Genomic DNA, 22,151 nt, shown 5'->3' with positions numbered 1-22,151 from the left:
TCAAACCGTGTTATATTCACGCAAGTTGCCAAGAGAGTAGAACCTACATGTTCTCACCACACCAAAAAAGGTAATGATGTGAGGCGACTGATACTAAGGAAGCTTACTGCGGTCACCATTTACAATAGATGTTTCAAATCATCATGTTGTAGGTACACTTTAACTATAAAAGAAACAAATAGTTCTTGGTGGGGGGAGGGAGGGCTGTCTTTTATTCACCTTATCCCCCTTCTTCATCTCTGACAACACACACTCAGCAATCCAGACTCCTCTATCTGTATATGCCTCTCGTAGCCCTTTCTTTCCATTGCCACCACTAACACCCTCATGCAAGTCCTCACACCTTAGGACTTGGGTTCATATAATGAGGCTCCGGTTGGTTTTCATAAGATCATTTCTTTCTATTTCATCACTGAAACAAAGTTTCTTAAATTCTAAGTATCATGCTCTTCCTTTATTTTTTTTTTATTTTAAGATTTTTTATTTATTTATTTGAAAGACAGATCACAAGTAGGCAGAGAGGCACGCAGAGAGAGAGAGAGGAGGAAGCAGGCTCCCCACCCAGCAGAGAGCCCGACGCGGGGCTCGATCCCAGAACCCCGGGATCATGACCTGAGCCGAAGGCAGAGGCCCCAACCCACTGAGCCACCCAGGCGCCCCTCATGCTCTTGCTTTAAAACTCTCACACCAGGGATGTCTGGGTGGCTTGGTTAAGATGCTGCCTTTGGCTCAGGTCATGATCCCAGAGTCCAGGGATCGAATCCCACGTGAGGCTCCTTGTCCAGCAGGGAACCTGCTTCTCTCCCTGCCTCTGCCTGCCACTCTGCCTGCTTGTGCTCTCTCTCACTCTCTCTCTGACAAATAAATAAATAAAATCTTAAAAAAACAAAAAACTCTCACACTAATCAGAAGGAATCGTTGGGCAATGGTTCAAGTTGAATAAAACACACTGATCTTCAGGGGACCCCGGTTCACTGAACCAATCCTATTCCAGGACTAGTTCAAAGTTGCAAAGAGTCAAAAAAATACAAAACAATATATTAAGATAGGTAAAGCTCTTTCCAATAAATATAACCCGAATAAATGAATGAACAAATAAATCTTCAAATATTTCTCTTACTAGCGAACCCCTGCTGAATTCTTCAAGCTCCTTCAAGCCACATGGCTTCACATACCGCTGGCCCGGCTCACAGCCCCTCTGCTCTTGCAAGGCTGGGGTCCCTGCCACCCACAAACCCAGACCGTGCACTCCTGCTTCCATTCAGTGTTGCCTTTGGCCAACCATGTTCCTCCTTCTCACCACTTTATAGTATCCTCATTTCATCTTTATCCTTGAAACTTTCTCTCTTTTCTTTGGCATGCCTGTTGTAACTGTATTTCTAGCCTACACCATGTAACTGAGTCCTTATTACCTACTAGGGTAATCTGTGAGTCAGTCCTGGCCTCTGCCCCCAGAATGCTTCCATTTCAAAGGGGCTGACATATACTAAATGCTTTGAGGTTCGCCACAATGCTGAGAATACTTGCTGGTTAAATGCTTGCTGGTTCACAGCTCAGTATACTTTCTGGGTAACCAGAAGATAATTACCTCTGAAGCAAGCTTGGAACTGAAATATGTGAAATGTACTCAAGTACCTGACAATACTCTAATATGCTACAGAAATGTGCAAATGTATATAATCCCAGTTCTGCAGAAAGGAAAAGCTGCTTCTGTGTGCACACCCAGAAAACGCCTCGACTATTCAGGAAGTTAACAGTGACGACTTCCAGGGAATGGGACCGGAGGGCATGTGCTTACTTTTCACTTTACATCCATCCATTCCACTTCAATTTCTTTAACATCACACATTTAACAGTTTTATAATAAAAAACGAATACCAGAGTTAGAATGTAAAATAAATGATTTTGACAATTAGATTATATTTGATAGACCTCACTTGAAATTCAAGTTATGTATTAAAAAAATTAACTTCCTACATTTCATAAGGATGGAATAAAAGCAAAACTTAGAAACAGAAAAGTGTAACACTTGAAAGGCTAATACGGAGAACTATAAATGTAGTTATTTTCAAATAGACCTTACTAAAGTTTATTTGTTACTATACAGCCATTAAGACCTAAAATTCCTCTAAGCTGGTTTCATCTAATTTAATGCAAGCTACAATAAGATACACAGATGGTAAAAGTATAATAAGAGGTATTGTTACCTGATTATTAAAACTGACACAGAGCTTGGAAAATCGAATGGGATGTGGACAGTCGGCCTTCAGATAGATATCAAACCGCACAGGAACATCAACATGAAAACTCGGGGCGTGAAACTTGGCTTTGCATTGTACTAGAAATAAAATAAAATAGAATTACATACCACAGGACCCTCGAGACACAACCCATGAGTCTCTGAACCACAGTTACTTTTCAGGAAGGAAACATCGACCCTTGATATTCTTTCTGAATTCTGCTCTTAAGCCATTTCAACAGACATAAATGTAGTTCATTTTTTAAAAAACAGAACACACTTAAAGAAAGTATACCTCAAAACCACCTTTAATTCTAAAAACATACCTGCTGCTGAAACATAACTAACACAGGAGTTTAAAGGGGAAAAAAACATTTTGTTATTTTTAACTTATTTCGAAATACCCGCCTAGGTATTATAGGATAAGCTTTTTAAAGGACTGTCTTCTCAAATGCATTTCAAATCACTCCTACACAAACCAACAAAGTGAATTTTAATATATAAGCTAAGTACTTAAAATGTTGAAAATCTTTGTCAATGGGGAGAAAGGAAAAAAAAAATCACAATTTCATCTATAGGATAACATATTTAGAACCTTCTTCCTTTGACTGTTATACTTCTGGTTCCGCAGCTATTCACTTTGTAGCAATGAGGATTCCTCTGAAATAGCACCGCAGGTGCTGGGGACCCACCGAATGGCACGAAGTCCTGCACCCCTATTGTGAAGACATTGCTACCGGCCAGGGAGATGCGGTCCGACCACAGCTTCTGAGCTGTTTTCACAGCTAAGACATCACAGTCGGGTTCTGGATCGGGACTCTCATTCTGCACCAACAGAGTACAATTTTCGGTCAGCTAGCGATAAAAATACACAGATACGTGTCTAGGTCTACGTATGCCCAAAGCTTATTTTATAGAAAGAATTCCGACTTACCATCAGAACATTTATGAGGTTCTTTTCGATCCGAGATTTCTGGTCGTCTTTCAGAGTTGAAGCTAACGTGAAATGGAAGTAGGAAAGATACTCTAACTGTAAGACAGGCAAGTAAAAGCCAACACCCCCATGGAAGATATTAAAATGCTACAGGATAAATAAGTCGTCTGACACGGCTAAGCGCAATTCCAGATAATGTACAACAACACAGCTTCCTATGGGAGCCCCAACACTCTAGATACTCACATTGGAACTCGATGGGAAAAATCATTTCATGACGTATTTTTAAAAAAAGAAAAAAGGAAGAAGAATTTTGTTCTTCTCAACTATCATGAGACCTCGACTCTAGTAAGTTCCATGAAACTATGAGTCCCTTCCTTTGGCAAACTGATCTACACAGGGTGAAAGTACGGTCAAAGACTTGAGAGAGTTATTCTTTCCATTTTAAGAAGCTTAAAGATGCTACATAACTTTAAAGATTCAGAATCTTACTGAGGGAACACCAAGTTACCTCTTCCAAGGAGTTCTAGGGAGTAAGTTATGTAATCTTTTAATTGGGCCATGAGGTAGGAGCACTTCAGAGCTGTAGTCAGTATGGACGTGAGCAAGGTCCACCACCCTTCACTCCGGTAATCACACATCACGTAATCCAGCAACCTGACAGAAGGCAAGACATCAGACACGCTGAAACAGCTTCACAAGAAAGGCCTTGAAGACTTCTTGGAGGAAATAACATGCTTGACTCATTCTATATACACATCAGAAACTCTTACTGAAATAGTTTAACTGGTAATTTCACGTTTAGATGAACCTGGTTTCCCAAGACATTGAGAATGATGGTACCAGCAGATAGCACTTAAAAAAATATAACAGAAATGGAGTTTCATAGATACAGAAATAAATATGGAAACTATAAATCCTTTAAAACTCATTTCTATTCTCATTTTGCTGTAAGGTAATCAGATTACTTATAAAAATAAATGGGGACTAAGACTCACTTCAAAGCTTTGGTATAATCCTTCGCATAAAAATACTCCTCTCCCATTTGAACCACTGTAAAGGGAAAAAGATTTTATGTACATAATTCTAAATTATTCCAAGTTGCATGAAACTGTGGCATCTTAGGAATACATACTTAGATGACTTTTCATTCTTGGACACTTATACTTCTTAAATTGTGCAACAGCATTGCTCAGAAGAGTTATTATTATTTCCTGCCAGAAGAGAGAAAGTGTGAAACATTCCAATAAAAATAATGTCATGTATTGTTTGAATACAGAAAAAAAAAAAAAAAAAGTTTCTATTGGGGAAAAAAACCAACAAACTTACCGAGTGAACAACACTTCTCTCCTTCAGCTGAATGGCAAGAATTCCCACCTTCTCTTTTTCAGGATCAGAAAGATCAAAACCTGTGTAAGATAAGACACAACCCATTTTAGATAGCTCATTTAACATAAATCCTATACATGAACATTGGATGTGTATACTCCTTGAATCCTTTACTTATATATAATGTATTTAAGATTCTTAACCATTCTAGAATCTTAAAGATTCCAAGAGACTGCTTTATTAGCCTGGCAACTACTCTGTGATCTCTGTTCTGAAGAGAACATTATTGAACTCAGCATTCTCTTGCCCTAGTGGAGTAAACCACCTAAAGAACAAGATCAATGTCATTCTCAATATAGAATACACTTTCTGGAGATTAAAGTAGATAATTCCTTAATAATTAAGGTTTGATTGCCATAGACACTGCTCAAATTAAGTGTGAATCAAACCCAAAAAAGATGCAGAGAAATATCCAAGGTAATACAAGTTAATACTGTTTTAAAAGATCAAATGTAATAAATCACCAAAGTTAACTGGAATTAAAATAGACCTAAGTGGCTTATTGGGTCATTTAAGACAAGAGATGTCCAAATGTTTTAATCACACTCATGTTTGATTAGAAGTTATTCTAAGATGTAGTGATACAAACAAAACATCCTAAAAACTAAAGAACTGAAAAATCTTTAAAAGGATGTTTAAAAAACACACATTTTTACCTCTACATAATTTATTACAGCCTATGTAGCCAATGGAAAAACTGCAATAGTGATCTGTGCCTTGTGAGGCTGAGAGAAAAGGGAAGAGGGAAAAATTATTTACTTAGTATTCCTTGTCGCCATGATCTTTGTCCATAAAAGTCAAGAACGCCTGTTTGTGTTTCTAACGGATCAGGATTGGGATACATTACTGAAGCCTGTAAAATAAAACACAGCACTAAATAAGAGTTTATGAACCTGTCACAAACCAACTCATCTTCAATCTCTGACAGAACAAAAACATTTTCATAAATAAAAATACCAAACATATGTCTCAAAATCAAAGTTGTATTTTAACACACATTAAATCTTCACAAAAATGAAAATAAACATTCTATTTAATACCTAGGCAGTCTCATAAAAATTAAATTGAATAAATCAACCTGATTCTGATAAATGATTTCATAGTAACTAACTCCTTAATTTTCTTTTCATCTTTGCTATGATAAACCAGTAAAAATTTTGCCAATTATGTTTGATGTTAATTCCATATGTATAAGTGCTTTTTGTGCAAATAAAAACAATGTGGGTGCCTGGGTGGCTCAGTGGGTTAAAGCCTCTACCTTTGGCTCAGGTCATGATCCCAGAGTCCTGGGATCGAGCCCCGCATCGGGCTCTCTGCTCAGGAGGGAGCCTGCTTCTCCCTCTCTCTGCCTGCCTCTCTGCCTACTTGTGATCTCTGTCAAATAAATAAAAAAAATCTTTTAAAAAAATGTGATAAGGAGTTTTAAAAAGAAGACACTATTTTCCGTTTTTATCACTTGTGTATTAAGTCCTGGTATTGTTTGGGGAGGGCTATTTTTGGTGCCAGAATTTACAAATTTACACTGCTTTATTTTTCTTTCTTGTAACTTTTTCCCTCTGAAACCAAAATATAATGCAAGTACATTGTTGAGAAATACAGAAAACATCCAAAAGGAAGAGGATAAAAACTTAAATCACCTATAAACCTATTACCACTATTAACAGTGTTTACATTAGTCTTCCAGATTTTGTATGCAAACATTTATTTGTTATCAACTGGAATGATCCTTCAACCTGCTTTTCTCACTTAAATATATTCATTGTAAATTTCACATCATTAACTATTCTTCTAAAACATTATTTGTTATGGCTGCATGCTGTTTCATATTTTAACAAATTCCCTATGTTGTTCATCTTATTTATTTTTTACATTATAATTAATAAGTCTGCCCAAAGAACTTGATAAGTAAATCTCAGTACTTCTCTCTTAGGATCTCCTATCTCCCTCAGACTCCCTGAAAATAGATTTCTGGGTCAAAAGAGATACATGATTTTGAGGCTTCTCAAATTATTATTTGACAGAAATATTACTTTACATTCCAACTAAGGATATTTGTTAATCCCATCTCCTTGTACCCTTATAAAACATAGTTTTAATCACCTTTTAAAATACTATGCTCAAATCTTAATGCCTAATTTTTAAATATAAAATATGCCATGAAAATATAAATCATATGCAAATAACAGGGTAGCAAACAGTGTAGTTATATCATGACTCAAGGGGAAAAAAATCCAATAATTTAAGTACTAAGGCGCAAACTGTTTTTGGAGTTGTTTAAGTAGCACTGTTGATAATATCCACCTATCTTCGGAGAAGAAAACTGCAGATTTTCAAGGAAAATAAACTGACAGAAGCATGTGAATGTAAATGTATTTATACATATACATACCACGATCTTATTTTAAAGGTGTTTATGGGGACGCTGGTATCTAACTATAACCACCCACAAGGCAGGCAGAATGAAATGTCAAGTTAAGAAACTGCAATCAGGGGCACCTGGGTGGCTCAGCTGGTTAAGCAACTGCCTTCAGCTCAGGTCATGATCCCGGAGTCTCGGAATCAAGTCCCACATCGGGCTCCCAGCTCCGAGGGGAGTCTGCTTCTCCCTCTGACCTTCTCCCCTCTCGTGCTCTCTCACTCTCTCTCTTTCTCTCAAATAAATAAATAAAATATTAAAAAAAAAAGGGGGGGGAAGAAACTACAATTAATATTATGCCTCGAGGGGCGCCTGAGTGGTCCAGTTGTTAAGCGGCTGCCTTTGGCTCAGGTCATGATTCCAGGGTCCTGAGATCGAGCCCCCCATCAGACTCCCTGCTTAATGGGAAGCCTGCTTCTCCCACTCCCACTCCCCCTGCTTGTGTTCCCTCTCTCCCTGTGTCTCTTTCTGTCAAATAAATAAATAAAATCTAAAAACAAACAAACATTATGCCTCGAACAGATTCTTAAGAATTTTCCAGAAGAAAGCCCAAGGAAGAGAAAGAAGTCCAAAGAGATCCTCTCTGGTGGGTCAAAACAAAGCATATTCCTCCAAAGTCCTTCAAACTCCTACAGCAGTGATCAAAGGGAGTTAGAGCATGGCTCAGACCACACCGTGACTTTTATTTTAAAGTAATCTGCCCTTGTCTACATCACTAACTTATTACCAGTCATAAGTCAGTTCCTGAGAGAAAAACTTCTGTTAATCCACAGGTGGAAATGGAGTACTCAGGCTAAAAGTGAAAATAACTGTAATTCCTGAAAATATAGAAGATACTTTCACCTTCTTATCAGAAGAAAACTGATTCTGTTCAAAGGCTTGGAAAAAGATTATAAACATCCATTAGTCTTATCCACTTTCGAGAGATGATTAATACATTCCTAAGTGCCAGATGACACGGGAGTCGGTCACTTACCTCATGGTTACAGAGGGTTTTTGAGAGCTGTTTCCTCTCCTGGGCATAGTACGCTGCCTGCTGGTAATAGAAACCAGGATTCTGAGTTTGAATAGCTGTCAGCCCTAACTTAATAGCTTCATCAAATAAGTCTCCAAAGGCCTGGAATCTGAAAGAAAAAAAAAAAATCAAGAAATAAAAAAATGATGACAAAGATAAAGGGAAGATAAAGAAGCTTACTTCTAATAATTATTCATCCTGACTACATAACCTCAGCAGACTATATTAAAATAATGCTTCTGATAAACTGTAAATTGTTGGGGTTTCTTGGTAAATACTGACACACACTAATTATAGGTTACAGATAACTTCTACATTGAAGCCTACTCTTCTGTACTGACAAAGCACTACAAATACACCATAGCAGTGCACGTCAACACAGTTCCCACCACTCAAACACATCCACGCTTCTGGAAACAATTTCATTTTAGAATTTTGAAACATCAGTCTCAAATAGCAAGCTCCATGCCAGCAGGGATTTTGTTTTGCTCCTGACTGCATTCTCAGTACCTAAGCACATGGTGGAAACTCCCTAAATATACGCTGAATAAAAAAGATGGTACCATGAATTAAGTGATTTTCATTAAGGAACTCCATGAATCATTACCTACCGCTACTGGAAATATACCTACACTAGCTAGATCTCTAAAAGCCTACTTACTGACAAGAAAAGCTTAGATCAACTAACAACCAAAGTCCATGCTAATTCCGTTCCTCCAAAGCCCAAGTATGTAAAAAAAAAAAAAATTCTAAAAGTACAATTTAAAACATACTGTTTAGACATCCACGCTGCATGCTCAAAAGACAACTCTGCACTTCCGATTTTTTTCTTACACAAATCAATGTGTTTTCGGAACTGAGCGATCGCATCCAATGGGGTGTTGTGCTGAAAACACAGCCTGCAGATCTGCAAGATGGAAAATCAACGCCCAAATAAAGAACATACAGTCAAAAGGCATATTCAATTAAAAACAGGTAAAATGTGAGACTAACTTCAAAAAGACTATGACATTTCCTCTCCTAAGTTTTTGGCAACAGAATTAATTTTCTCTATTAGAATGGCTATGCTAAAACTGGCACTTATGTCCCCTCGATAAAAGAAAAAAAATTATTCCCTATTTGTACTGAATCTACTCTACACCTTAGAAAAGCTTATTAAAGTAAGCTAGAATACAAAAAATTTTACCCAATGAAGAACATACAGGCGGGCAAAAATAAAACACTACCTACCACCCCTAGGACAGATTAACTTTCAGTTTTAGAATTGGCAGAAAGTAAAGATTTTCTGTACCACCATTAGAGCATAGTGGCCTCCGTATCAAACAAGGATTACAGAAATTCTTGAAAACTTTTTATTTGAAATGCTATCTCAAGACAGTAATGATCTGTATCTACGTAAGGTAAAAAGAAAAACACAAAAAACGACACCTAAATTATTTTCCATATGCTTATCATTAGTTTTATATTTTAGGTACAAGGAATACATGAAAAGTTAAGTCTCTCATCCCTGTCCCTCAGCCATCCAATTTCCTGTTCAGAGGCAACCAGCTCCCAGAATGTTCCGTGATAACAGTCTATGCACAGACAAGTGTATGTGTATTTATGTATCAACTACACCTTTTAAACAAAGAGCATCACACTAAATATGCTGTTTTGTACCTTACTTTTTTCACCTAATATTCCATATCAGAAAGTGGAGCTGTCTCATTCTTATGAGTTGTAGAATATTCCATTGTCTCAGTCATACTTTATATGAACCAGTCACTTATTGCTGGGTTGTTTCCAATCTTCTCCTATTACAAGACGCAATAAATATCCTTATGTATGTGATTTGCAAGGCTTGGCCCATGTGTCAGGTAAATTTCCTGAAATGGAATTGGTAGTTCAAAGGGAACACTCACTCAAAGTGTGTGTAAGGCGTTGCAAAAATATTCTCTACAGACCTTGTACCAATTTACGTTTATACAGTCAATTCCAGCATCTAAGTCCTCTCAGGCCACCATCTCAGGGCCAGCCATCTTTAAAAGTTGAGTGTGGAAAGATTAAAAGCAAAACGAAAAGTCCCACCTGCCTTCTGGGGGTATCTACTTCTACCACGTACAATCTTCAAATGCTTAAGTGACAGGTACAAAAGTTTCCTCTCAGGTGATCAGCTATACCTTTTGTATCGTGTCACCATTAAACCAAGGAAGGCCTACGTAGTTCTGATTTGTTGCGTCTTATAAAATTCAGTCATAAAAGTAGCTTTCTTCTCACTTTCTCCTGCTCCCACTTAAAATCAGAAGACCCTCCTAAAGGAGTTTTACAGAAGTAAAACTGCTCTAAGAGAGAACTCTGAGCCCCACAAACTCAAAACCAAGCATTGCAATTAGGCTGCTAATTACTAGGGAGCTATATGAAATAAGGGGCATAAAAGAGAAGCACATAATTAATCAAATACTCTTCAGAGCAATTAACTAACTCTGGTTTTCAATTTCAAAAAGATAAACTAATATTTAAAGACGAGTTTCCTTTCTTTGAAGTAGAACCTTCAATTTACCTTGTAGTTTATAAATCCTGCCATAGTCTTTATTTCCAGAATGTTAGTTTCATGGGCTCGCAACTCATGTACAAGGTTATAGGCAGTCCTGTAATTCCTAATATAAACACGTGCAACACAGTTAATTATTAATTTTAAGAAAGGATTCCGAAGAACAAATTACTAGAAATAAGAGACAATATTTACTCAACATTTCTTAGCACTCAACAGTTCAGGGATAACTTATACATATCCATCTCTGATTTCCTGAAAAATGATCTACTGATTAATAATATGTGGGAAGAATCAATGACTTTTCACTAAGAACAGAAACATCACATGTACATTGCTCTGTTATTAACATCTGTCAATAACGGACAGAAAATAAGTTGAAAATGAGAGTGGACAATTGTCCAGAATTAGGTTAAAAAGTTAGCATTCTGTTTAAAAAAATAAATAAATAATCAGATTTTTTTTTTTAAAGCACCATTAGTAGCTTCTCCAACAAAGAGAAATTTTATTAGCAAAGGGACTATCAATAGCTTTTAAACGCCAGAATCTCCAAAGTTCAGAGCACACTGCTGATCTCAGGCACAGGCTGGAGAAGGTGAAGTGCGGTGGGAAAGGAGAGTCTGCTAGAAGGACGCTACCCAGAAAAGGGAAGGCAATGGGGCATCTCAGTTTCCTCCAAACATCACTCTTTGCTCCTAACTTCCTCAGGTCAAATCTTCCTTTCCAGAATTACTTCTGATCAGAACAAGAAGGGAATGTTTTTAACTCACACCAAGGGTAAGGAACGAACTACGTTAGCACCACTTAGAATCACACCGAGTTTCTGAGATTGAGAGAGACAGTTTGGAGTTCTCCACCTCCACAGTAACAAGAAAGGAAGATGTTTCTGCAATATTCCTCCAGACAAAAGATTTATTTTTCTTTTTTTCTCTTACTTTTCTGCCCTGTATGCTTAGCCTCTCTTCAGTTTTAGGATAGATAGCTGTTTCTTATCTCTATGTTGCACTGCCACTGTCAATTTTCAAAAAAGAGAGGAAAAGCTAGAAAAAAATGTTCAATTAAATTGTGCTCTTAAGTAAAAGCAAAGGAATTAAAACGTGTGACCACTGCCAACACATACACGACTACTCTCCAAAGCTTCGAAGCAGAGCCTTCGTATTAAAAAGGAGGCTGAGCGGTATTATAAACTTAAAAAAAATTTTTATTAAAAATAAAATCATAGTTGAATTAAATAAAAGCACCATTGGGGTGCCTGGGTGGCTCAGTGGGTTAAGCCTCTGCCTTCGGCTCAGGTCATGGTCTCAGGGTCTTAGGATGGAGTCCCACATTGGGCACTCTGCTCAGTGGGGAGACTGCTTCCTCCTCTCTCTCTCTCTGCCTGCCTCTCTGCCTACTTGTAATCTCTGTCTGTCAAATAAATAAATAAGATCTTTTAATAAATAAATAAATAAATGCACCATGCATATTAAGAAATTCACAGCATTAGATAATGTCTGATATATATTTAATTGTGGAAATGAGTCAACACAAAAATTTTACTGAATATACAAATAAGCAGTCAATAGGATAGGAAGAATTTTAATGTTTCTTTCGATCATGAAATTAGACTAGACCAGAAAGCTTTATGATACTATGAAATTTACTTCTGATAATATTTTTTTAAATCTCAAAATATTATATTCCATTCATCTCTGAACAAATTAAATATTACATACCTGAATCTAAACAACATAAGCATCTTAAAATGAATTAAAGTTTGGTTGACATTTGCAAGTTGCCATTAATATGTTACTGTTAACATAAAAGTAAGAAAAATTTAGTTTGACAACTGTTAAAAACTTACTTCAGAGCATTTTGTGTATCCTGTTTCAATTCACTGAAGAAAGCTATTTTAAATTGATGTCTGACAAATAAAAGCTGAAAAGAATAGAAAAAAGATATCATTATTACACACACTCTCTTAAAATGTAAAAAGTACACTAACATGAAGAGGAGACATCAGAGTAGAAAGGAAAATACTCAGATCAAGAATTATTCCAACAAGCATTGTTAAGGAAGCTATAAAAATCTCTAAGAACTTTAAGGCCAAAAAGGAGAGAAGACAAACTTGTTTTTAAAAGCTTAAAAACTTTAAAAGCACAAAAGCCAATTAAAAACATCAAAGCATTACAGATATTTAATAATCTCTTCAAAAATAATCAATGATAATAATCTGCTCTTGGAATGCTTCTATTATTTCCTTCTTTAGGAAAAATAATGTACCTGGTGTGTTGTTTTATTCAAAAATTCCTTATGAGATTTCACTCTTCTGATCTCAGTGTAGTAATAAGTCTGTGCATGTTCATAAAAGGCATTTTCTAATCTGTTTTAAAAAAAAATCAACATTCAAACACTAAAGTTAGTTTAAACCAAACTGTTCTCAAGTATCAGATTTATAAGACCTGAAAGTAAAATCCTGACAGAGACAATGTCCACTTTACTTCATGATAAAGACAAAAAGTAAAGCAAAATACATGAAATTTCTAAATAATAAATGTAAAGATTAGACCCCCCCAAAAGCCATTTAGAATTATTTACGGTCCAAGAAACAACTGATAAAAATAACTTTTTTATAATTTGTAGAAATCACATAATCTCTAAGATTACTTCCACCTCCTTTCATTTTATAAGAAGTGTGAAAGAAAGAGATTTCCAATATTCACTTAATTTGACTATTTTTCGTGCTTTTAATATTTAAGGTTAGAGGATAAGAAAACGAATGGAAAAAGCACCAAAAATGAAAACTGGCAAATGAGGGGCATCTGGGTGGCTCAGATGGTGAAGCTTCTGCCTTCAGCTCAGGTCATGATCCCCAGGTCCTAGAATCAAGTCCCGGGTGGGGCTCCGTGCTCAGTGGGGAGCCTGATTCTCCCTCTCCCACTCCCCCTGCTTGTGCTCTCTTTCTCACTTTCTCTGTGTCAAGGAAATAAATAAAATCTTGAAAAGAAAAAAATACTGGCAAGTGAGGGGAAAGTGACATTCATAGGATTCAAATCCTATTTCACTCCCTAAGTTTGAGATAACACAGGAACAAAGAAAATTTGACCACAGATAGACAACTCAAAGTTCCTTTTGTGAAAGTATGTATGTATTACAAGTATCTGCCCAGGGCATGAAAGAAAGCTAAATTCATAGCTAGATAAAGCTGGACTTCAAGGTTTTTCCTCCTCAGAATAAAACATAATTTTAAAGCTATATTCAAAGAGTTTAGACACATCCTTAAGGAAAATACACTAAGAAAAAAATGGATAAGCCAAAACTTTCAATATTCAATATACTTCCTAAGGTAAGATTTTCTATTTCTTTTTTCTAAAGATTCCATTTATTTATTTGAGGAAGAGAGTGAGAGTGAGAGAGAGCATGAGCAGAGGAGAGGGAGAGGGAGAAGCAGGCTCCCCACTGAGCAGGGAGCCCAAAGCAGGATTCGATCCCAGGACCCTGAGATCATGACCTGAGCCGAAGGCAAATGCTTAACCAACTGAGCCACCCAGGCACCCCTAGATTTTCTATTTTTAAAACTGCAGTTTTTAAAACGTTAAAACATAAAAATAATTCATATTAGGTTCAAACTTTGACCCATACACTATTTAAAAGAACATATTAACCTCAGCTGAACTATGAAGTTTTATAAATGGGTAACCTTTGTTTTGAAAGGCGAAATAGGATACTAAAAAAAAGTCTAAGCAACCCATTTTTCAGTGCCTCTGATAATCCAGGATCTAAAAAAGTTTAAGATCTTTATTTACCTTATAATGTAACCCACCAAGTGATCAGTGTGGGGTAGGACAAACAAGGATTTTCCCGAGAGTTCACACGCATTACATAAAGCTGCGGCTCTTTCTGATGCAGTGACATCTTCTCCTATTGACAGATCCCATAAAGATGAAGAGAGAAAGAAAATGATTCATGTATTTTTTTAAACAAATAGGTCCCCAAATCTAAACAAGGTAATTAGGAAGAAAAACCAAACCCCTTTCGCCATGCCAGAAGGCCTCCTGAGAGCTCTTAGGGGGCGGTTCTCAGAAGTCATGCCATACATATCTGTTAGGAAAACCCTGCGGAATTTTCTACTAAGCCAAGTTAGGCCAAGTAACACCAAAAGATATGCCACATAACTGTTTCAAAACCTTTAACTAAAACTGGAAGCAATAATCCATGAAAGTGGTTTCTAAAACTCAGATGCCAGAAGTTTCAAAAGACAAACAAAAAACATTTCGGCCTCTCAAAGTCTTAGAATACAGAAAAAACAAGCATCTGAAGCTAAGACATTTTCTTATAAAAAAGCAGAAATCCTATACCATTTTTCTTTGTCTGATTGCACATTAAGAAGAAAAAGTCACAGTAGGAATATAATTTCAAACTGACCTCAGAGAGGTAAATAACATTCTTTTTAAAAAAAAAAACAAGTGAATAATATTCCTTTTAAAAAATCAGTTTTGTTGGGGTGCCTGGGTGTCTCCGCAGGTTAAGCCTCTGCCTTTGACTCAGGTCATGATCTCAGGGTCCTGGGATCGAGCCCCGCATCGGGCTCTCTGCTCAGCAGGGAGCCTGCTCCCCCCTTCTCTCTCTGCCTGCCTCTCTGCCTATTGTGATCTCTCTCTCTCTCTCTCTCTCTGTCAAATAAATAAATAAGATCTTAAAAAAAATTTTTTTTTAAGAAATCAGTTTTGTTAACTGATGTACACCTACACGGTGAGTTAAGTGGAACTGGGGGGGGTAGAAGAATATTTTAATATTCTTTATTAAATTTTTTAATATTTTAATTTTAGCATTTTATTTTTTACACTAGGCATTTATTTATGATTAGTACTTTTTAAAGTGAACACACCATCTTTCCTAGTACTGAATGCATAGATTTTAACATCAAAAACTATAAAATGGGAAGTATAAAGCAATTCACTGATTATTAATTAACCTTTTGATACCTGGGGGCAAAGGAGTTTTCTTCTGAATCAGAACCACTGCAACTTTTGTGTTTCTCCCTTGTAAACTCTGCCTGCAATGGAAAAATAATAAAATTAATTAAACATAATTAAATTGTTTTGACTTTTAAGAAATATATTCAAGACTTTACACAGGGGCACCTGGCTGGTTGAGTCGGTTATGCATCTACCTTCAGCTCAAGTCATGATATCGGGATCTTGTGATCGAGCCCCACATCAGGCTTCCTGCTCAGTGGGGAGTCTGCTTCTCCTTCTCCCTCTACCCCTCCACCCCCGCTCATGCTAACAGATGAATAAAATCTTTAAAAGAAAAAAAAGACTTACATAAAGTACAAGCTTGATGATTCAATTTTAAAAAGACGAATTTCAACTAAAACCGTCCAAGATCAGAGGAAATCTTTCCCCACATACAAAGAAACTTCTATGCTACAGTGACTTCGTTTTAAAAGTCTACTCTCGGGGTGCCTGGGTGGCTCAGTGGGTTGAAGCCTCTGCCTTCAGCTCAGGTCATGATCCCAGGGTCCTGGGATCGAGCCCCGCATCGGGCTCTCTGCTCAGCGGGGAGCCTGCTTCTCCCCCTCTCTCTGCCTGCCTCTCTGCCTACTTGTGATCTCTGTCTGTCAAATAAATAAAATTAAAAAAAAAAAAAAAAGTCTACTCTCATACCAAGCTTCTAATCCTGACAAAAATCTGCTTTCAAAGCCAAGTTTACTATATACTTTCATGTAAAAGTTATAACGTAACTTACTTCTTGATGCTGATACGTTACATACTGGTCATCCAAAAGAATTATTTTGAAACCGGAATGGGGATAGAACAAATGTCTTGTGAGACTAAAAAGCAAATTACTATACTTGCCCCCCCAGATAGTAAAACGCAAGAAAAAAGCATTTGGAAATTCAGACTAACATGTCATCCACATTTCTTCACACACCTTCGCATTGCAGAAGTTAAGCATTCACATTAAGCTACCTGCCAGGGACCGACCAAGTGTCCCTGGAGGTCGGCAAGTGAGTGCTGGTTCTCAGCGGCCTTGAGTAAACGCTGGGAAATTATACAACCTCCCTCGCCCCGTCAGATCCGCAGGGAAGACACACCTGACGATCTCCACTCTGGTGGCGCACTCAGACTGCTTTTCTTTCCACTGGGGCTCATCCCAGTCCAGCTCGTAGAACACAACCACCAGGGCCGGCACCAGGTTCAGGTGTTTGTTCATCCAGCCGGTCTTTAGGATCCCCTTAGGAATGTACCATTCATAGGAAGTTCTCTGTGGACATTGGCAAAAGCTGAAGACACTTACTGGATAACAACAGCAGAAGCCACCTGTCCCTGAGTGGCACGCACTTTCTGTGTGTTCCCGTCATTCCACATAAACATGACACATTGTTAACACTTTATTTATTGAGGTCTACAGAGATCATGTGGGTGCTAACAAGTACTGGAGGTAGAATCCCAACCGTGGGTCTGTTACAGTTTCCGCTGAAAGAATAACTGGGGCACCTGGGTGGCTCAGTGGGTTAAGCATCTGCCTTCGGCTCAAGTCATGGTCCCAGGGTCCTGGGATCCAGCCGCACATCAGGCTCTCTGCTCAGCGGGGAGTCTGCTTCTCCCTCTCCCTCTGCCTGGTCTCCCTGCTTGTGCTCTGTCTCTCTCTCAAATGAATAAATAAAATCTTTAAAAAAAAAAAAAAAAAGAAAAGAAAGAAAGAATAACCAAAGCCAGGGCACTTCTAATAACGTCAAGGCTCTCAAATATCCTGGAAGTCATTAGCCTCTTTCCAGGTAAATCCTATTCCTCATTCCAGTTTCCAATCTTGCCAAAGCAGCTCAAATAAAATACAATCTAAAACCTAACATGGCTTCATTTCTTTCAAAGACATGTTGCATTTTACTTTACTTGTGGATGGAGGGAAAAATGAAAGACAACTCTTAAATACAGAAGCGCGACAGCAGTCACTTGGGGGTCACACTAAGTGCCACATCGGCAGAGACAGAGGTGTTGGTGTGAACGTTAGCCCTGAAGAAACTCACTGAAACCTCAAATTGCTTCCAGAGTGCTGGCCCCGACTCGGACTACCCCCAACAGCCTCTTCAAGGGAGGAAAGACAATAAAGTGTCATTATTATCCAGCGAAGGAATCGGAAACAAAAAACTTAGGGACTCAGGGAAGAACAAGGAATGGGCACATGAAAAGCTCCCGCGAGGGAGAATGGATCCAGGACAAAAGGAGGAGAGCTGTGTTGGGCACTGGCCCTCCTGGGCACAAACTCCACACTAAGGACAAACACCTAGGAGCTGGGGTGCTGTCCCCTGCACAATGCCAGAAAAACCAAGCAGCTTTGACAGCCGGGGATGGGAAACCTCATGTGGTCCGTCGCCACAATCGGCCAGCCACCAAATCCACAGGCCCTACCCTTCCAGAGTTTCACGAAGGGGGCCTCGCACTTACATTTTTCATAAAAATCACCAGTGATGTTGATATCCTTGGTCCAAAGACCAGTCTGTCAGGAACATTGCTCCAGAGCAATGTTTATTAAAAATAAAAATTTTGATCAATGTGTCTTGTCAACTGACTTTCAAACCAGCTCTTAAGATTATGATAAACAGGACACCTGGGTGGCTCAGTGGGTTAAGCCTCTGCCTTTGACTCAGGTCATGATCCCAGGGTCCTGGGATAGAGCCCACATCAGGCTCTCTGCTCAGCGGGGAGTCAGCTTCCTCCTCTCTCTCTGCCTGCCTCTCTGCCTACTTGTGATCTCTCTCTCTGTCAAATAAATAAATAAAATCTTAAAAAAAAATTATGATAAACAGCAAATCAATTACACATGATTTTCTTGAAAAAGTAAACTGGCCTTGTAAGCACTTTCCATGTATTAGCTGCTATTCTTAACATCATTCTCTGACTTTACTAGGCAAATTAGAAGCTCTAGTATGATGTTCAACCTAAAATTCAGTTTTGAATGTAATACCTTTCCATACTCCTCACTAAATAAACTGTTTTAGTTTATGTAGAACTCTCCAGAGACAGAGAGCTGGTCTTATTTAAATTTCTATCACCAGCCTAATGCATAGTTCCTAGAACCCAACACAAAGTAAGTGCTCAAAAGGTGTGTGAAACTGAACCAAACTGCAAAGACTGCAGGTTCTACCAATGATACTAGTAATGATAAATGGGGAATGTGAGACCTTCCTTTTAGAGACGGCTTTACAAAGACTGGGAGGGGTTTTAAGCAAATACAAAAAAAAAAAAAAAAGAAAAGAAAGAAAGAAAGAGAAAACCCAGGATGGAAAGCTTAGTAATTATAGAGTAATTATTCCTCTGCGGTTAAAAAAAATAGCTATCATTAAACGTTAACTATAGTGCATTACATATATGAAAAAGCCCTGGGTTTTCTTAATGCATCACTACAACCATGGCTTTGATAAACTCAGGGATTTTCAACACAGACGTTAGGAACAAAAAAGGCATATACCTCACGTACAGAGGAAGAGAGGGAGAGAAGGAAAAGCCCCCATGAAACCATGCTATTACCTTAGGTCTACATTTGGGATACTCATGGTCACCTGGGAGCACCTTGAAAGAAATCGGTACCCGATCAGCCCTCCGATTGGCACAGAAAGCATCCCAGACAGCTCGATGGACAGCATTATAAACTACATCCAGGCCCGTAAGGGTAACAAAAGCCATTGGCCGGCAACATAATTCCACAGGGAAGTCCCACTGTGTGGGGCTCATGTTCAAGGTGTCAGGAAAAAATCTGAAATAGAAATGTAAATACATTCAAAATGTTTTAAAAGCCCATATACATATCTAATCTACCTGCCTCCACTATTTATAAAACATTACAAAAAGGCAACAGACGGAGTCTTTTCGAGTGTCCGCAGAGAGGTGATTAAAATAGGTCTCATGACCCATTTTTGATATAAAGAAAAATAACCGTTGACTTACATATAATAAATGCAACTATCTAATTTCTCTATAATGGCTAACATCTAATTTCTGAATTCCCAGAAAATTATTTTAAAAATGTGCTAGTTATCTAAATAGCTATGTATTCTCATCTCTCCATAATTAATGTGAAATGTATTATTTAAATGAAAATCTAGAAGAGAAAAACTAACAATGAATGAAAACGTCTAGGACGGACATGTTTCCACTGTGTTCTTCAGCTGAGAATCAGTCCATAATAAATCCTACCACACACTAACTATAGAAAAGCAATTATATAAAAATGTGTTTATTCCAAAGAAAATTGCCATTATATTTTAAAGACCATTTCTCATTCCTAAAATCATGTATCAAGAGTCCCTTTTCGGGGCACCTGGGTGGCTCAGACGTTAAGCATCTGCCTTCAGCTCAGGTCATGATCCTGGAGTCCTGGGATCTAGCCCTGTGTCCAGGTCCCTACTCAGCAGAAAGCCTGCTTCTCCCTCTCCCACTCCCGCTGCTTGTGTTCCCTCTCTTGCTGTCTCTCTCTGTGTGTCAAACAAATAAATAAAATCTTAAAATTTAAAAAAAAAAAAAGTTCCTTTTCAAAGGTGATCTTCACCAGTATATCACACAGAACTCAAATGCAATTTTTGCGAAAGTGAAAAGCACTGTGCCACCACTCAATAACCAAATATTTTTAACTGAAAAGTTAATTTTAAAAAGATCATTAGGCGTCTTACATTTAAGTACTGAAGGAATAATGGGTATTGAATAAATGATTTGGAAAGTTCACCACAAATGATACATTTCTACAAGACACAGAAGGTTTAAAATTATTTAAGCAGATATTTTCCAGACAGGATTAAGCTATGAGGGCAAAGGCTCACAAGTTCAGAGAAAGAAAAACTCTAGTTCTAGGGAATTTGGGGGTGAACATTAAGAAGAGATGGTCAAAACACATTAAACAGGGGCCTTTGCTTTACACCAGGGAATCTAGATTAGAGCCCTAAAGTCCATTTCTTCATTTAAAACCACCAGAGGCTCAAGAGAATTAGCTGTGGTCTTTGAAAATGGGAGTGGAAATAAGGGAACCTACAAACGACTTACGAAGCTCTAAATCAGTGCTATCCAAAAGAAGTATTACTGTGAGCCACATAAACAATTTTAAATTTTCTAGTCATATTAAAATATTTTTTTAAAATGGCATTAATTTTAATAATATTCTATTTAACCAATATGCCTAAAATATTAACACTTCCACATTAATGTAAGGTTATTAATGAGATACTTCACTTTTCTGTACCAAGTCTTCATTATCTGATGTGTACTGTACACTCCCGGCACATGTCAATTCAGGCTAGCCAATTTCACATGCTCAATAGCCACATAGGGCTACTGGCTATCATAATGGACAGCCCATCTTAAATTACGGTAATTCTGACCCCAAAAATTACTGTACGGAAACTGTATCAGAAATTCTTGCCACATACTATTTAAAAACTTTTGGCACTTGAGACGGTACTGCTTATTCCACAGCAAAGGGATGGGATTGGGAAAAACACTGGCAAAGGACAGATGCTGAGGTTGTGTGGCTCTTAAGGACAGTCTGTAGACATTCCCAGCTCTCCTAGAAGAAGCCAATGAGGCAACTAACAAAGTATGACACGGAAGGAGGTGCAAAAGTCGTGAATGAACATACTGGATGGGAGACCGTGTCACGCAAGAGCAAGGAATCTGGAAGCTGGCGTGGAAAATAGGAAGTTTCTTGAAAAGGATGACATACAGCAAAGAAAGGCGACCTAATCAAGTGGCAGGTTAAAAAAAATAAAAAGCAATGTGGTCACTATTTTTTAATTAACGGAGGTTCAGGGTGTAGTACACAAGGCCAGCAAGGACTACAAGACGACTCGGAGAGGAATGACAATTTGGGGCCGGGCTGGAGCGGGGGTGGGGGGGCAGGGAGATGTTGAGAACGTGAAGCAACCACCTTAGAAAGATACCATCCCCGGGGTCTCAGCATTCCGCCCTGGGAATCCAATGAGGGAAGGGAGAAATAACGCCGCAGCCCTCCAGGCAGAGGCTCTCTTCCCCGTCTCCTCCCCTTTAAACCCGAAGGTCCTAGATACAGGTGCGTCTTTTCTTTAGGGGCTGGAAGAGAAATGCCAGGACTGCCTCCGCAGACGCCAAAGGAAAACGCAGGGCCGCCCCAAACCGGCATTGTCTCGGCGAGCTCGCCTGCCCTCGCGGGTCTCCGGGGCCGGACTCACCCAGGCCGCACGCCCCGGGCCCGCTGCAGCTGTGGCCGGTCGCCGCAAGCCGGGGGAAGACGAAGGGAAGCAGGCAGGTGGCCTGCAGAACGCCAGGGCCCGTCCCCACCGCCACCGCCCCGGAGCCGGTGCCCGCCCGCGAGACTTCCCGGTACCCGCCCGCGCCGGCACAGGAAGCACTTTCTGCATCTGAGTGACAGCGCTCTACACCAACCGCTGTCCCGAAACTTAGCGCCGCTCCACAAAACGTAGGAAGACGCCCGTCTCCTACGGGGGTAGGAAATAGGGGTGGGGAGAGAAGGAGCCAATAGGAGGAGCAGGAAGGAGAAGGAGGCGGAGCCTCTGCGGCACCGCCCCGCAGCGTCTCCCCCGCGGCCCGGCGCCCCACCCTCCGCGGCCTCGGGCTCCCCGCCCACACACCCCCCCGCGGGTGGCTTCGAGCTGCGGGA

General features: G+C 38.9%; 1 protein-coding gene across 3 annotated transcripts in view; it reads right to left on the bottom strand.

Moving 5' to 3' along the window:
* Positions 1–21,860, bottom strand: part of TRAPPC11 (trafficking protein particle complex 11) — a 44,090-nt gene extending 22,230 nt beyond the window's left edge. Inside the window, exons 1-18 of one of the 3 annotated variants that reach the window (XM_032869875.1) lie at positions 21,703–21,860; positions 19,037–19,262; positions 16,603–16,772; positions 15,488–15,558; positions 14,309–14,423; positions 12,786–12,885; positions 12,367–12,440; positions 10,533–10,629; positions 8,767–8,900; positions 7,955–8,102; positions 5,322–5,415; positions 4,503–4,582; positions 4,309–4,387; positions 4,172–4,226; positions 3,685–3,830; positions 3,174–3,235; positions 2,932–3,064; positions 2,208–2,338 (exon numbers count right to left, since the gene is read on the bottom strand). In XM_032869875.1, the coding sequence (XP_032725766.1) occupies positions 2,208–2,338; positions 2,932–3,064; positions 3,174–3,235; positions 3,685–3,830; positions 4,172–4,226; positions 4,309–4,387; positions 4,503–4,582; positions 5,322–5,415; positions 7,955–8,102; positions 8,767–8,900; positions 10,533–10,629; positions 12,367–12,440; positions 12,786–12,885; positions 14,309–14,423; positions 15,488–15,558; positions 16,603–16,772; positions 19,037–19,240 (1,893 nt within the window). In that variant the 5' untranslated portion in view covers positions 19,241–19,262; positions 21,703–21,860. Of the gene's footprint in view, positions 1–2,207; positions 2,339–2,931; positions 3,065–3,173; positions 3,236–3,684; positions 3,831–4,171; positions 4,227–4,308; positions 4,388–4,502; positions 4,583–5,321; positions 5,416–7,954; positions 8,103–8,766; positions 8,901–10,532; positions 10,630–12,366; positions 12,441–12,785; positions 12,886–14,308; positions 14,424–15,487; positions 15,559–16,602; positions 16,773–19,036; positions 19,263–20,175; positions 20,194–20,925; positions 20,944–21,702 lie in introns of those variants that run through there. The other 2 variants (XM_032869873.1, XM_032869874.1) reach the window with 2 other exon arrangements.
* Positions 21,861–22,151: the final 291 nt, after the last annotated feature.

This window comes from Lontra canadensis, unplaced genomic scaffold (genome assembly GCF_010015895.1).
Source record: "Lontra canadensis isolate GAN:19392208 unplaced genomic scaffold, GSC_riverotter_1.0 scaffold39, whole genome shotgun sequence".
NCBI lineage: Eukaryota > Metazoa > Chordata > Mammalia > Carnivora > Mustelidae > Lontra > Lontra canadensis.
Note: the sequence above shows the minus strand (reverse complement) of the source record. Positions and strands in the feature narration are given on the sequence as shown.